General features: G+C 45.1%; 1 protein-coding gene across 1 annotated transcript in view; it reads right to left on the bottom strand.

Annotated features, from left to right (window-relative positions):
- The window catches only part of NMT1 (N-myristoyltransferase 1), a 31,047-nt gene extending 14,188 nt beyond the window's left edge, over positions 1–16,859 (bottom strand). Inside the window, exons 1-3 of the mRNA XM_068977165.1 lie at positions 16,729–16,859; positions 4,491–4,599; positions 1,759–1,903 (exon numbers count right to left, since the gene is read on the bottom strand). Coding sequence (XP_068833266.1) covers positions 1,759–1,903; positions 4,491–4,599; positions 16,729–16,859 — 385 coding nt within the window. The remainder of the gene's footprint in view (positions 1–1,758; positions 1,904–4,490; positions 4,600–16,728) is intronic.

Raw genomic sequence — 16,859 nt, 5'->3', positions numbered from 1 at the left:
ACTCCATCTGAACACAGCAAAGATGGAGGCTTCCCTGTTAGTCCAGTGGCTCAGATTCCACGCTCCCAGTGCAGGGGTCCCAGGTTTGATCCTCGGTTGGGGAATTAAGATCCCACATGAGGCAACTCAGGAGAGTTCAAATGCCCCAACTAAAGATCCCATGTGCCGCAACTAAGACCCTGTCCAGTCAAATAAACAAACAGATAAATAATAAATATTTTTTAAAAAACAAAACCCAGTAAAGACGCATGTCAGCTCCCTCTGAATGTCTCTGTGTAAGCCACTCAGAGGTGGCGCATGTAGCTCTTGACTCTTCCTGGGGGAGTGGTCACTGGGACCCGTTATTAGTAACGGCCGAGTAACAGCATTTACTGTTCAGTCGCTCAGCTGCGTCTGACTCTTTGTGACCCCATGGACCATAGCATGCCAGGCGTCTCTGTCCTTCACTATCTCCCAGAGTTTGCTCAGATTCATGTCCATGTGACCCAAAGCCTTGCTGGAGGGCTTAGCCAGTGGCCTGGAACCTGGATGGCCTGGGCAGCCCGACAGACCCGGTGGATGGGTCAGGGCAGGGTTCTAGTCAATAGACTTCAATACAACAGTGCCTGCTGCCCGTGCACCACCCATAACGACCTGGGCACTGCTTTGCTCTCCACCCCATAGGGGCACATCTCAGCCTGTTTCTGGACTGTGACTAAGCTGCCCGCGAACCATGTGCTCCAGAGCAGAGCTTCTCAAACTTTCAAAATGGATGCAAACCCCCTGCAGGTTCTGATTCTGCAGGCCTAGGGCTTGAGCGTCTGCGTGTCTACCAGCTGTTCAGCAATGCCTGCCCACCCTGCTGTTTGAGGGGCACACTCTGGAGTAGACGACTCTTCCTGGGCACAGATACCCCCTCCCCTACCCCAGTCTTCCACTGTGCCCTCGGCCTTCCTCCACACCACACACAGTCAGCTCTCACCGTGTCTTAACATGGACAGCCTGAAGGTCACCTATGTTTGTGGTTCACACATACTTTTTTTTTTTTTTAACATACCTACTTTCCCAGTCACACAGATAATAGAAATTGGGCTACCAATGGGTCCAGAATCATGACGCAACCACTACAGAAACTTCCTGGCAATGACACCCTCTGCAGTCACCATGGAGGCAAGCTGTGGCTGGGTGTAAGCAGGCATCTCTAACCTGCTACGACCAGTTCCTTCTGGAATGCACTTATTTTCTGCCCATCCCACCCTTCTGAGAGTTCATCATAGCTTTTTGAAGAGGTGCCAACCAAACATGTATATGGTAGTCCAGGTGTTAAACCATAACCGTTAATCAAAATGTCAAGTCATTTTGCATTCAGTCAGCACAGCACACTGTTTGAAAGCCAAGGGGAAGAGGTGGGGGACTGGCCCATTCCAGATTAAACACTTGCCCAGATATACAAGACAGTCTCTATAAAATTTGTGTGAAACAATACATACATGGGCACACGTCCCCACTCATCATGTGCCAAGGCACTGTCTTTCTTTGCAGAGTTATACTGGATGATGATGGACTAAAAGGACCATTGTTTATTCTCCATAAGGGCTGCTGTGAAATGATAAAGTCCCTGAACAACAGTCTTTTCTGAACCACATTATGAAGACTACCCTTTAAAAATGGCCACCAAAGGACAACAGGACTCTCTTGTCCCCCCACAAATCCTGAGTAGAACCCTTGGCACAGCTCAGGCTCCCGTGTTCTCTCCTCGGGAAGAAGGCACATACATACCCAGCTTGGGGACGGGCTGCGTGTCCCAGAACTGGTAGCTTCGCTTGCTAGCCTCCTCCATGGTTTTTGCAGGTCCCTGACCCACCGAAAAAAGTTCAATGGCCTTCTGTATTTCCTGGATCCTCTCTGCTGGCAAAGAGTTCATCTGAACAAGACAAAGTCGGGGAGAGGAAAGGCTCATTATGTTAATAAGCATTTTTTATTCAGTCAAGTTCAGGAGTTAAGGGAGTACAACTCAAAGAAGGGGTGTGGCTTCTCAGAGGTCAACTGCTGTAGGACAACTGGAGAGAGTGACTGACGATGAGCCGTGTGGTGGGTGGGTGCTTCCCACAGGGTTTCTCCTCTTAGTCTTACGACGTTTGATGGCAAAACCTGGCTTAGTGTAAAATTTCAAACAATGCGGCAATGTAAATATACACAGAAGGTGAACAACCCAACAGTTCTGGCCCTCAAATATAACCCTTGTCATCAACAGTCTGAAATTTGGGAGGTAGGCTGGAAAAAGACAAACATAATCTCAGACTTTTCTGCATACAAGTTCCAAACACACACACGATTTTCAAAAACTCAAATTGAATGGCAGAGTATTATTTTACTGACTGTTCTTTAAATATTGTATCTTACAGGCCATTCCAGGGGGTCACATGGACCTGCCCATTCAACAACTGATTCCCCTATGAGCACAGACCACAAGGGCTCTGGCCAACCTCCTACCACTGGGCATTTGGTGATCTTGGTCTTCAGTTTTACAGACAGTGCTGTAATGAACTTTCTTCTGCATCTATTTTTCGCTCACTGAATAGGTCCTTCTGCAGGATAAAGTTTAAGAAAGGAAGACTGCTGGGTCAAAGGGGATGCACATTTGAGATTACATGTATTATTAACTTACTCTTTAAGAAGAGAGTAGCAATTAAGAAAACAATGAACAGTGTACGAGAGTATGTTTCTCAAGACTCTCATCATTAGATTTACCAAATCTTAAACTCTGCCAGTCTGGGGCGGGGGGAATAGTTGCTTTAATTTTCATTTTAAGTTGAACCATCTTTTCATATAAAAACCTTTTTCTTTTGAATGGCCTGCTTATTTCATTATTTTAAACTGACTGACTTATGTAGTGCAAATAACTGCCCACTTTGTTATCTTTTGACTTTTTCAGAGAAGTTTGATAGTTGTCACTTTTTCTTTTATGGCTTCTGGGTCTTATGTCCAGTTTCAGATTCTACAAATACCTTTAGGTTCCTCTAATACTTTACTACCTCTTTTTTTTTCATTTAAATTATAAAGGAAAGGGAGACTACAAATCAGTATATTTATACTGCTCATTTCTGGGAGGCAGAACTCTTAAGTGATTTTCACTTTGTTCCTGTTGCTAGGTTTTTTCCTACACTCCTTATAATGTATGGCATCATTATAAAAACAGAAGGGCTATGCAAATGGTGTTTTGCTGTGATTTTCTAATTTCGAAGTGAACCATTTTGATAAAGGTTTGAGTTCAACCCCCGCCTGGAGTCATCTAAACACCCACCCCCAGAGAAAGAAACAAACAAGAATCCCTGAAGCGGAAGCAGGGCTTGGGCTTGCATTCCTGACTCAAAGACCTGGGTAAACCACTTCCTCACATCTTTAAAATGGGAAGACTCCCACCTACCTTGCAGAGAAGTTGAAGGCACCTCGTTAATTTAAACGATGTGCCTGGCAAGAACCTAGCTAGCCAACACGGTAGTCAACAGTGGTTACTTTATTTTTTCATAGTGGGTTTGGTATTGAAAATATTTAAAACACTGCTTGAAGCTGTATCTCAATAAGGTAGAAGATTTCAGGTGGAATATAACTTTTGAGGGATAAAGCAAAGGGTGGGTATACTGATGAGACTAGATTTTTTGTGAGGCTTATAAACCGAGGTAATGCTAAAAGAGGAATTATGCATCTGTCTTGAGTTTCCTCCAGGGCCTGCTTTGAAGAAGACAGCACTTATCTGAAATATTTTTTTTTAAGAAATGTTAATCTTTATTTCTTTATTTAACGTCTTAAGACCAGACTGTGTGTGGCATATGGGATCTTAGTTCCTGACCAGGGATCAAACCCATGCCTCCTACATTAGGAGCTCAGAGTCTTAACCACTGGACCGCCAGGGAAAACCTAAAAGGTTTTCTTCTCTTAATGTTGTTTTATTTACGGAACGAAACAATCCTTACCCACACTTCTGTGTTTCGTGTCCGCGTGTCAGCCTAGACGTAAGCTTTAGGCCAGTGGCTCTCACCTATGGAACTCAGAATGGGCTCTGTGGGGGTCTCAGTTCTCAGTACCGTGACTATGGCATCAAGAGAATGCTTGAGAAACATAAAGGTCTGCCTTAAAAGGAACAAATCTTCATTCTCATAGTGGTGGGGACCGAAGAAAGCAAAGGCCAAGAACCACTACTCCAGGCCATAGCGGGGCTGTCATAAGGGAATTCCTCCCCAGCGCCCAGCGCAGCACCACAGGCAGTCATGCACCTGTAAACTCTGAGGGGCACTGTGCTCAGGGCCGATGTCTAACCTGCTGTGCCTTTCAAGGTAGAACAGCAGTTTCATAACCTACGTCTAGGGCAGCAGGGAGAGCCGACCCCTCCATCCTGAAGTAGTAACAGTGGAGACTGGCAATCCATTACATTGCTCCCACGCATTTATCCCAACGTGCTCTCTTCTGAAAAAGCAACTCTGAGGCCCAAGAAAACAGAGCCTCCTTGTTACCTTCACGGGCTGATCCTGGGCTGAGTCTGTCTCGCTGCCTTTCTCTTTCCTCTTTTTTTGTTTCTTTTTCTTCTTTTTGGCTCCAGTGTCATTGGCTGGACTCAGACCACTGTAAGACAAAGTAAATACTGATGCAGGCTTTTAAAAAAATCATCTGTTTTGAGCTGCACTGACAAAGAGCTTTCTGTGGAACCAGACCTTTCTTAATCAAGCCTGTGGGCTTCAGAAGCAGACCAGAGAATCCAGGCCCCAGAAGGGGCATTTGGAGAATGCCAGCAGACACAGCTCTCCTTTCCACTCCCACCAGGGAGGGAGCCATGTGCAAGGAACAGCCTGTTTGTTTGAAAGGACCTCTTCTGTTCTTGCTTCTATTTTATGTGGTTTATTTTCTTTATTTTTTTTGCTGCACCGATTGGCTTGAAGGATCCTAGCTCCATGACTGAGAATGGAACCTGGGCCCTCAGCAGCAAAACAGTGTAGTCCTAACCCCTGGACCACCAGGGAATTCCAATGGTTCACTCCCTTTAGATTGCCAGGCTGCTCACCATCAAAAGTAAACGTAATTGTTAACAGGGCATTCATGTTACCAACTCTTCCTTTGAGTCCAGAATTTAAAGGGATGACAGCCCAAAGTGATCTTTTGGAAACTCTTCCTCATTTCCACTTCCCCCATCCTGCTATACTGGGTTCTCTGAGCTGCCCTAGCTGAACCTAAGACACAAGGTGGCTCTGGAAGGGAGGAAGGAGCAAGGAAAAGGGCAGCTTAATGTTGCTGTTATCTCTGTCCAAAATAGTCAAGCGATCATGAGAAATGCCTAAATGAGGCCTGTAGGATAGAGGGCAACTGTCAGCCCACCGGCAAAACCCAGCGCTAGGAATCCTGGGGCAACATCAACAATGAACACCCAGCCAGCCCAGCTCAGAAGAGATTTACAGGCAACATGTGTGTGCGTGTGAACCACAGCAACGGGGATTTCCTCCTGCTGCTTTCCTTCTGCATGACTCACCCAACGAAGGAAGCAAAAACAATTTCTTAGCCACATTTAATCGTTTTCTACAGGCTTTTAAAAAATTGTTCTCTGCATCATCTCTCAACATTTCTACTGAGACACAAATCACATTTTACATTGTGTTTTGCTAACATTTTTTTCATTTATTTGCTCCCTAATGCTTTCTCCCAATTCTTGTTGAGTTTCGGATATTAGTTTTGATTCTGGGTTTCCTTCATTTTATTGATGAATTTTAAGGTTCACTTTGAAGCCTGCTTTCCTAACCACCGTCAAAGTTAGAAGTTCCTGCCATGTTTTCAGTGATTTTGGCATTGTCAGACCGGGAGTAATGCCGGACTCTCACGCTGCCATTCTCTCTGGAAATGTTCCATTAAATAAGTCAAAACAAAGGGCTTCTCTGGTGGCTCAGTGGTAATGAGTCCACCTGCCAACGCAAGAGAGACAGATTCAATCCCTGGTCCAGGAAGATCCCACATGCCTCGGAGCAACTAAGCCTGTGCACCACAACTACTGAGCCTGTGCTCTGGAGCCCAGGAGATGCAACTCTGAGCCCACCTGCTGCAAACACTGAAGTCCACGTACGCTAGAGCCCGTGCTCTGCAACAAGAGAAGTCACTGCAATGAGAAGCCGGCACACTGTGACTACAGAGCAAGCCCCTGCTTGCTAGAGGAAAGTCCAAACAGCAACGAAGACCCAGCACAGCCAAAAAAAAAAATTTTTTTTTAAAGAAAGTCAAAATTAGGAGTCCAGTCAAAGAGTACCCTAATCTGCAGATCAGCTAAGTGCAGGGTATTGTTTTCGCTGTATAGGCTAGATAACCAATTTTCAAAGAATTAAAATAGTATAAAATACATTTTACATACCATTGTGGTAAGTACTATTTAAGCTTTATTTTGTAATTCAGAAAGGCTTCATGGTCTTAAAGTGCCTCGAAATTATTATGAACATTAACTCTCATCTCCTAGTACGTGGTGTAGGGGGCAAGCCACGTGCAGCCGTTTCCTGTTGCAGAATGTCTTCAGATCTCTGTCTTCCTCAGTGTTCTTGCCTGGAGAATCCCAGGGACGGGGGAGCCTGGTGAGCTGCCGTCTATGGGATCGCACAGAGTCGGACACGACTGAAGCGACTTAGCAGCAGCAGCAGCAGCAGCAGCAGCAGCAGTCCTGGCTGGAAGCCCTCGCATCCACACTTCATGACCTTACACTTGGACTAAAGGAATCCCCAGCCTTTCCTGGATCTCCTTGACTCACAACTGCTCTGCCTTATCCTAAACTCTGCATGGCAGTGGGACTTGCCAATGTGAAAATGGCTTTCCACGAGTCCCTCCCATGCTTGAAAGTCTACGGTGACAGCGGCTTCTTACTCTAGAAGGTATCCGGCCCAGCTTTCCCCTTGGCCCCTCACATTCAGTCCCCATCTAGCTCATCCACCCTCATCACTCCTGCTCTGGAATAAGTGTGCCTGTACCCGTGGGGCCAGGCCTCTCATCAGGCTCCTGGTGCAGAAAGACTGAAGTCAGAGAGATCATGTCAAGGCTGGAGATTACTTTACTCCCAGCATAAGGTCATAAAGTGCAGACGCAAATGCACTTCCTAGGTATCATATCAGTGGGACCCAGAAGGCACAACACAGAAGGAAAACCGATAACATTGAGAGGGAGAATAAGGCAAACTCCCTAAAACTAGAAGCTCAGCAAAACCCCCAAGGCCATGGCAAAGAACAGGAACTCTGAAGCCATTTACAAACTGAAGATAAAAGTTTTCCTCTTATTATCTCAATTTTGATATCTTGCACAGGCCTGTTTGCAGTCTATGACAACTCTACTGTGGTTTTCTGATTCCAGAGACATTCTCACTTCAGTCTCAGGATTATAAGGTTTAAAAGCTGGTTGATGGCAGGAGACAAAGCAGGGTCCCATTGCTGATACAGTTTATAAGTCCTCACTCATTTCAGCTTGTGGAATGAATTCTCTGGGCCCTGTAAGTGAATTACCATAAGAATTGTTTTTTATGGAAAAAAAAGCATCAGAAAGGTTAAAGTGAAGAACTCAGAGAAGGCAATGGCACCCCACTCCAGTACTGTTGCCTGGAAAATGCCACGGACAGAGGAGCCTGGTAGGCTGCAGCCCACGGGATCGCGAAGAGTCGGACACGACTGAGCGACTTCCCTTTCACTTTTCACTTTCATGCATTGGAGAAGGAAACTGCAACCCACTCCAGTGTTCTTGCCTGGAGAATCCCAGGGACGGGGGAGCCTGGTGGGCTGCCGTCTATGGGGTCGCACAGAGTTGGACACGACTGAAGTGACTTAGCAGCAGCAGCAGCAGCAGATTAACCAGCTGGACACTTACTAAACACAATTTCACATAAGGAAAATAGAAGAAATTACTTCCTTCAACTGTAGACATCTTTTCACGTGGGCGAAATCCCTAAAAAGTTCCCTTCCTGCCTTTGTTCTTGCTGTTCAGTGGAAGTAGCCATCTCTTCAGAGACCCCATTTCTGGGGAAGGACCTTGGCCTGAACTCTTGTTCTGTTTTATGCATTACTAATACAAGTGCCTGGCAAACTCTAAGATCTAAACTGAAACCAGAGAGCTAATTTCATTTTCCTTGTATTTGCTTGAATCTGCACATGCAGTTACTGAGCAACAATCCTGTCTCAACCTGTACATGAAGAACACGGAGAGGAGACACTTGAAGAACAAAGAGAAGTTTAAAAGAAAAGTCAGTCACTGAGCGACCAGGTACTGAGCCACCTTCCTAAGAACATCATGAGCTCATCACGGTCTCTCGGTTAACAAGCTAAACAGGAAGACAAGTGACTCAGAGCAGAGACTTCCAAGGAGCCCAGGAGGGTTAGCTTTCTAGGTGATTAGAATAACTTTAATTATCCGTAAGAAACCAAATCAAGCTCAGAGGCCTTGAGAGCAGGTCTTAGGAAATATTAGGGGTAGCTTCTTAGGAAGCCAACACCATTTCACAGAAGGATGGGCTCAATTCGGATTTAGAAGAACGAAACCAAAGGACCCCATGGAAGCAAGCTACTGCTGCTGCTGCTGCTGCTAAGTCGCTTCAGTGTGTTTGACTCTGTGCAACCCCACAGACGGCAGCCCACCAGGCTCCCCCATCCCTGGGATTCTCCAGGCAAGTACGCTGGAGTGGGTTGCCATTTCCTTCTCCAATGCATAAAAGTGAAAAGTGAAAGCGAAGTCGCTCAGTCGTGTCTGACTCTAGTGACCCCATGGACTGCAGCCTACCAGGCTCCTCCGTCCATGGGATTTTCCAGGCAAAAGTACTGGAGTGGGGTGCCATGGTCCTCCTCAAAAGAATTTGGCTTCATTTTTAAAGGGACCTGGAGTCCATCCCCACTGCGTGGGTATCCCTGGGCATGCTGGGACTCTGCAAATGAAAACAAAAAATCTCTCAGAGATCTTATTAAACCTGTCAGTCACCCTAACATACTTCAAAGGAATGGGCCAGCGCCTTGGAATATGGCAAATCAAAGTCAACCTTTGGTTCATTTGGTTGCAAAATAATGAGCAGAGAATTAGTGGAACTTGCCAGCTCTTTTTTTTGGAGAAGGGGCTGTTTGCCTGCAATGGAAAAGGAGACGGGAACTCACAGAAAAATTTTGAAATGTACATTCTAAAGTAAAGCTGATCGACTCAAGTCATTAACGACCAGCCTAGCAAGTATGGGATGAATGAACAGAATGACAAAACCAGGAACAAGGAAGAAAAGCGATCATGAAATGTCATTTTTAAAGGAAGGTCAAAATATTCTAAGTTCAAACAAGTAAGAAATCCTATGGATGCTCTGGAAGAAAGTCAGGGCTGGGGGAGGAGATGGAAAAGGAACCTCAGTACTTATTTCTAGAAGCAGAACACAGCATCAGAGTGTGAGCGTGGTGGGAGGCAAGGGCAAGCTGACAGGAACAGCAGGGAAGCTCTAAACAACAGGAGCAGGGTGGGTGGGGACTTGGGCCTCCTCTTGATCCTGCCGATGCCACTCAAAGGTGCGGGGCTGTGGGACAGAAAGCAGTTAGCGTGGAAGCTAAAGCACCGGGGCTGGAAGGAGCTCTCAGGGCCATCTGGCTTAACCCGTTGTTTACAGTAGAGGAAACCAAGGCCCAGGGATGTGAGGCATCAACAAACTGACTGGAACCCAGGGACTAGTCACCAACCTAAGGACCCGGCCCCCTCTACTCCCAAACACTAACGTCTCATTCCCTGTGAGAATTTCTCTGAGAACCTTCAAAAGCCCTAAAACAAATTTCTGTGTGCCAGATGAGCAGATACTAAAGGCAAGGAGAGCGAGCCGCGTTTTATCCAGGAAGCCTCCTCTGACCACTCCAGCTCGCGTGCTCCTTGAGGCCTCTCTTTTAATGTTGTGATCGCCTGCACAATTTAATACTTTGCATATAATAATGGGTTGCTGCCTGGCTTCCCAAAGAGATAAAATTTGTCCTGAGTCTAGGGACCCCATCTTACACAGCTGTTTCTCACAGCATCCCTAGTTATGCTGAACACACAACTGAGAGTTCACCAAATACATGCTTGACTGATGCTTTCCAGGCGTAACAGACTAAAATAAAACCCTGAGAAGCCAGAGCCCAAAAGAGGGGCAACAAAACATGTTCAGCAGTATTTCCAGAGGACAGCTGTGCCAGTGTTCTAAGAGAGTAGTAGCGATGCGGGGCTCTTTTGAGCCACTGTTTGAGATTTTAAATGATCAAATTTCTCATCCAATTTTCAACTCTCTTATTGTCTCCTCCCTCCTTAGGACCTGTTCTATTCCTACAAGAGTAAACAAAAAAGCTCCATTTTAACCATTTCCAATGGTTCCAATGTCTGAAACACAGACCATGGGTTTAGGTTTGATTATGAGATCAAAAGGAAAAAAAAAGTTCAGAAAAGGAAATTCACAACTTTCGGTTACCTGTTTTCTACCTCCTAGAAGTAGAATTAAGCTGGAAGTTATTTTTTTAGGCTCAAATTCAAAATTTCCAGAGAAACTTACTAAATAAATAACTAGCCTCTAATGTCCTTTTGATGCCCCTTGTAGACATCAGGAAATTCTTCTGCAAATCAATTTTTTTAAATTTTTTGGCCACACAGCAGCTTGCAGGACCTAAGTTCCCCAACCAGGGATTATACTCAGGGCCACAGCAGTGAAAGCGCTGAGTCCTAACCACTGGACTCCCAGGAAACTCCCCTTCTGCAAAGGAATTTACTCCTGAGGTGTGATTCACCAGCAAACCTACTGGTCGCGTATCCAGAAGACCCAAACCCAGGTGAATGCGGTGGTGTTTACTAGGGGCACAGGTGAAACCACGTGGTGTGGCTCAGCACAGCTGCCGTTCGGCTGAGGCTGCAGAATCACTTAATGCCATCCCCCAAACTTTGCAAGCTCCCGCTATCAGTCACCCACAAAAAACTGCCTTTGAGTCCTAAGAGATCGTAAAAATAAAAAGTCTTTACTACTGCCATCAAGGTGCCCAGGAGGCCTGTGAAAAGACCAGCAAGATGGGAAAGGATTACCAAAGATTGTTTTTACTGCCACCCTCTGCCCTCCCTGGGTTAGCCAGAGTTTTGGGGGTGAACCAGCCAATCCTGCCATGAAGGAAAGCTGGTTTTTTTCAGAGGTCACAAGACCCCTAATACACTAAGTAGTTCAAAATGGGAATGAGATGGAAATGTAAATTCTATATACTCTGGGTTGGTTTGGTGAGCTAGACTGTAACCTGGCAACTCCAAGGTCAAATGAGATGCAGTTCAGAGACCATTTTCAGTAATTTTCTGAGTAAGGAATCGACGCTGGCAGCAATTTCACACATTGGAATGAACTCTGAAAAAGATACCAGTCTATCAAGGACACCTCCATCACCCACTGGCTCCCTAGTTTGGGGAAAGTCCATGGGTTACTGAACACATTCAAAGACAAAGACAGAACGCACACTGCTGCAGAGTCCAGAGGAAGGAGTCAGTGCAAGTAAGGAAAAGCAATGCAGCAAGTTCTGAACGGATCCTCCTGGGTGTCAAAGGGAGAGGTGGACCGGCAAGTCCTAAGTCTCATTACAAAAGCTAAATCAGTCTTTATTAAGTCTACACGAGATAATCCACGTAAAGGGCTTTAGCACAGGGTTCAGCACACAGTCACGTTAGCAATAGAGAACATTTATTGACCACTTAACTATAGTGAAGCGTCCTTAGCTCTCTCTCAAAGACAGCAGCTGAGGAAAAAAATCTGCAGCAAGTACTGACCCTGTTGAAGAATATTAGTTTTGTGTTTGCTTTGGTGCTTTTAACAGACAACACCATATTTTATGGGCCTTACATGCAACTGTCACAAGAGTGCCTCGTCCTTGGGGAGCTGGAAGAGAGGCTTGTAGGGCAGAGATTTCAGACAAAAGGTTAAAGAGGACGAGCTGAAGCAGCAACCTCCTAGAGTTACTGAATCTGTGGTCCCCAAACTTACGGACTCTGCAGGGAAAGGGTTAAGGGCAGACTTAGTAAAGCTGGGACATTTTAGAGTGAGCACATTAGTTAAACAATGTGAAAAATCAGCAAAACTGCTTTGCCATGAGCAGCAATCTCCCAGAAATAGGCTCTCATTTACTTTTCATTTCTTCTGCTTTCCAGTCTTTTCTCTTTGAAGCAGCTCTTGATTAGTTTCTTTTTAATTGCCACTTAATTGGGAAATAAAATTAGAACACTTATTTGATATCAGTGATGAGGCTTCTCTTTTCATTTCTGCTTTGATCTAGTTTTGAAGAACCAAAAGCTGAAGGGAGAAATTAAGAAAAAGGAACTAAAAAGATTCTTCCTTGTAAGGACCAGATACAGCTATAAGCCATCAAATGAACGTGGAAAGAGCCACTCATGAAATAGCTGAAGAATAAAACAGAAGCAAGTAAGGATAGCTTTATGGAATTCCATTCAAAAAGACCTTTCTTTTCTCTTAAGTTTCTTCATAAGGAATAATATCGCATCATCAGGAAGTAAGAAACACTTAATAACAACCCATTTTAACCTGTCCCCACGGAGTAAGAGAACAGAATGGGAAACAGACATCCCTGATCAAAGTGTTCTTGACCAATGACTTCTCAGCATTTCAGTGGTATTAACAACATTGCAAGAAAAATTCCAACAGAATCTTAACAGCAAAAACAGTGTAAAAATTCTCTCCCATTCCCAAGCATCCAAATAAACTTTGTTATCTCACAATGAAAATCTACTGCCAGCTGATAAGGTTTATTCTTCAGCGATAAAGTGAAAGTGAAGTCGCTCAGTCGTGTCCAGCTCTTTGCGACTCAATGGACTAGCAGCCTCCCAGGCTCCTCCATCCATGGGATTCTCCAGGGTACTCTTGGTACTGGAGTGGGTTGCCACTTCCTTCTCTAGGGGATCTTCCCTACTCAGGGATTGAACCCAGGCCTCCCGCATTGCAGGTGGACGCTTTACCCTCTAAGCCACAAGGGGAGGCCTTCAGCGATAAATCTCTCACTAAAAACAAGCAAGCAAATTAAATCCTATAGCTGAATCATGACCCTCAGGGGGATGTAGTATAAAGATTATTTTCTGACTCTCCACTCAATTAACTGCCCACGGTAACTTATGCCAGGTAACTGGGGGGGTTGGGCTGGGGGGAATGCTACCCTCCTTTCTTTCCTCAGTTGAGTGGATTTTTTAAAAAATAGAAAAAATGTAGAGATACACACACACTCACATGCACACATCTCTACTATAGATGTATGCTTGTGAACATGTGTGTGCTTTTCTGTATACATGAAACTTATACCCGCCAAATGTTTAATTATGGAAGAAAGAAAACTCAGGACTAGAAATATCAAGAACTAAAATACATAAAGAAGGGACATAAGAACCAGCACCAATGCACTTCCTATTATTCCAGCGCATGAACGCAGCTCATTTCATCAGCATAAAGCACTGAGCCCATCCTGAAAGAAAGGCCCAGAGAGCAAGGGTTTGTTTTGAACTATCATTAACTTTTATTGCGGCGGAGAAGGCGATGGCACCATACTCCAGTACTCTTGCCTGGAAAATCCCATGGACGGAGGAGCCTGGTAGGCTGTAGTCCGTGGGGTCACGAAGAGTCGGACACGACTGAGTGACCTCACTTTCACTTTCACTGTATGTTGTATGTTAGAACTGTTACCATCAAAAGGAGATATTTTTATTCTTCTACCACTTTGAACACATTTAAAATAATATTAAGTAAAGACAAGCAACATTTCAAGAAGCCAAAAAACCATGGAAAACTTCCCTGACAAAACTGGAGCATCCTTGATTTCTGTGGGTATTTCACAGTAACTACAGGAGAAGGCATGGCACCCCACCCCAGTACTCTTGCCTGGAAAATCCCAGGGATGGGGGAGCCTGGTGGGCTGCTGTCTATGGGGTTGCACAGAGTCGGACACGACTGAGCGACTTCATGTTCACTTTTCACTTTCATGCATTGGAGAAGGAAATGGCAACCCACTCCAGTGTTCTTGCCTGAAGAATCCCAGGGATGGGGGAGCCTGCTGGGCTGCCGTCTATGGGGTCGCACAGAGTCGGACACGACTGAAGCGACTTAGCAGCAGCAGAATAATAAGGCTTATGAGACTTATTTGGGGAAAATTAAGTGTACATGTGAGAAAAATCTGATATCCTTCTCAGCGAGGAGAAAGGAAGCTGCACGAACACTGGGCTACAAATTTTTAACATGTCAGTCATTCATCCAGCAAATACTCATGAATACACACTGCTGCTGCTGCTGCTAAGTCGCTTCAGTCGTGTGCGACTCTGTGCGACCCCATAGACGGCAGCACTAACTGCCAGCTATCTCAGACAGGATTCCTGTTCTGAAACTCGTCATGGTCAAGTAAGACAAGGACTGGATACAAATGTTACTTAACTACTATCATGATAAAAGCTACAAAAAAATACAGTATGTGATGGGGTAAGGGGGAGGGGGTTGGGGGAGGACAGGGCAGATCTGAAGAAATAGAAGGGGGAAGGCTGCTTCAGATGTTATCTCATGTAATCTCAACAACTGGAGGTTAAGTAACTTTCCCAAGGACAGAGGACTATTAAGTGTCAAAACCAGGCTTGGAACACAGGTTTGAATGATTCCAAAGTCTATGCTTTTCCCATTGTACTACACAGCTTCTCCCCCAAACCATTTCCTTTGACAATTAATGGAAAAAATGTCAAGCCTATTCAGATTCCAAGTGCCAGAACTAGACACTGCCCTTCAGGCTGGGTCCTGTTTCTCACCTGCGACCTCCAAGCTCACTCATACAGATCTCTAGATTTGGGATACTGCTGCTGCTGCTAAGTCGCTTCAGTTGTGTCTGACTCTGTGCGACCCCACAGACGGCAGCCCACCAGGCTCCCCCGTCCCTGAGATTCTCCAGGCAAGAACACTGGATTGGGTTGCCATTTCCTTCTCCAATGCATTAAAGTGAAAAGTGAAAGTGAAGTCGCTCAGTTGTGTCCGACTCTTCGCAATCCCATGGACTGCAGCCTACCAGGCTCCTCCATCCATGGGATTTTCCAGCCAAGAGTACTGGAGTGGGGTGCCATTGCCTTCTCCGTTGGGATACTAATAAACTTAATTTGTTCACCCAGCCCATAACCATGCACTTCCAAAGAGTTTTTTAAGGTTACCATTTTGTTGTACTCTAAATAAAACACAGAACTTTTTGCCAAACAGTCTTGCAAAGGGATTCATAGATTATAGGCAACAAAACCAACTAACAAGCTACAGACACTGGTCAGGGCAACAGTTTAGCATTTAAAACTAAAAGCAACTACACACACAGCAAAGATGAAGTGGTACTTTCACTTCTGAAAGGAATCTCGAATTTAACAACGCTCACATGTGGTTGGGGTCTCTACTCAGAAGGGCCACTTTCCCTCCTTCCTGTTCTTAGTTCCTCTTTTTCAGCTCTTCCTTTTTCAGGAATCTAGAGGTTTTTATTATATTAGATCTGTGTACAAAAGAACACAGTCCTATAAAAACCAAATCTGACAAGTTTCCTTTCCCCCTACGTCTTCTTGTGGTTTTAAAACTGACTGAAGAACATAAAGCTAGATCTTTTAACCTAAGCATTCATCACAAGCCACTTATAAGCCATTTAAATAATCCTTTGTTCTCCTATCACCTCAAGGTAACAGAATCTCTCTTTAAAGTTTATCCGTAGACCTCAACCTTCCACTTTTACCTCCAGGGCTACCACCAACCGACTGATTCAGAAAAGGACAAGATGGCTACGAAAGTCAGACCATCAAAGACTCAGCCAAAGTTTTACATCCAAGAGTCTCTCATGACTTTCCGTTAGGAAACATACATATAGATAAGGAGAGTGAGCCTCTGCGCCAGCCACTGTAACAATGTGAGGAAAAAGAAATGATCCGGTGTGGCTTTTTGGAAGCTCAACACTCAAACGTTTGATGCGCTCCTTCTACCCGAGGAATAGTTAATCGGAAGCAGGACCCTAAAGTACAGGAGCCGCAGTATTAAACCACTTCCAAACCGTCCAAGGAAGCACCATTACTCAATTTCTTGAAGCTCGAAGCTACTTCGCAAAGTTAACAGAGCAAAGATACTGAAAGACCTAACTGTACATTGCTCGGGAAACTTCTGGATCATTTGGAGCAGCGGACACCATATACATTAAAATATTATCATACAGTAATTACATAGGATTTATAAGGTGAGTTTATATCTTGGGATTCTCCAGTAGTGATATTTTTACAACATAATTATGGTTGGTATAGCCTGATGAATTTCCTCCTTGAAGGTGAACTGCAGTGAAACGTTTTATTATATTATTCGTTTACTGCTAATCACGTTGTTCACACACCACGACTGTAAGTAACATTCCTTTTGAACTGTACTGTTAGATTGACCTGCGTTGTGCCATCGAAGGCCATCGTCCAACATGCTCTTTTCCCCGGAAGCGCATGAGCCACAAGACGGGAACATTACACAGAACTTTTATATAATAAAAGTATTGAATGTCTCTGGGCCTTAACATACTGAGCACCCACCCCCGACAAATGACAAAGCCAGCAACCAATCGCCAGACAGGATTCCAATATCTCAGCCAATAGGAATGTGGGGGTAGGGCTACACTAAGCTCCCGGTGACTTCCCCGCACCCCAGAGACCCAGGTTGTGGCGGACTGGATGGGAATTGGACTCCGAGGATCTCGTTACCCCCGGTTGTAGCTGTTGTCCTCCTCGTTCTCGCAATCGCTGCAGTGCTCATGGCCGTTTCCATTCCCTTCCATCATCTGCGGCAGCGGAGGTGCCGGCAGCTTCACTGCTGTATCACTCTCGTCCGCCAT

The sequence above is a fragment of the Capricornis sumatraensis genome, chromosome 8 (genome assembly GCF_032405125.1).
Source record: "Capricornis sumatraensis isolate serow.1 chromosome 8, serow.2, whole genome shotgun sequence".
Taxonomy (NCBI): Eukaryota; Metazoa; Chordata; class Mammalia; order Artiodactyla; family Bovidae; genus Capricornis; species Capricornis sumatraensis.
This window is presented reverse-complemented; position numbering and strand designations above follow the sequence as displayed.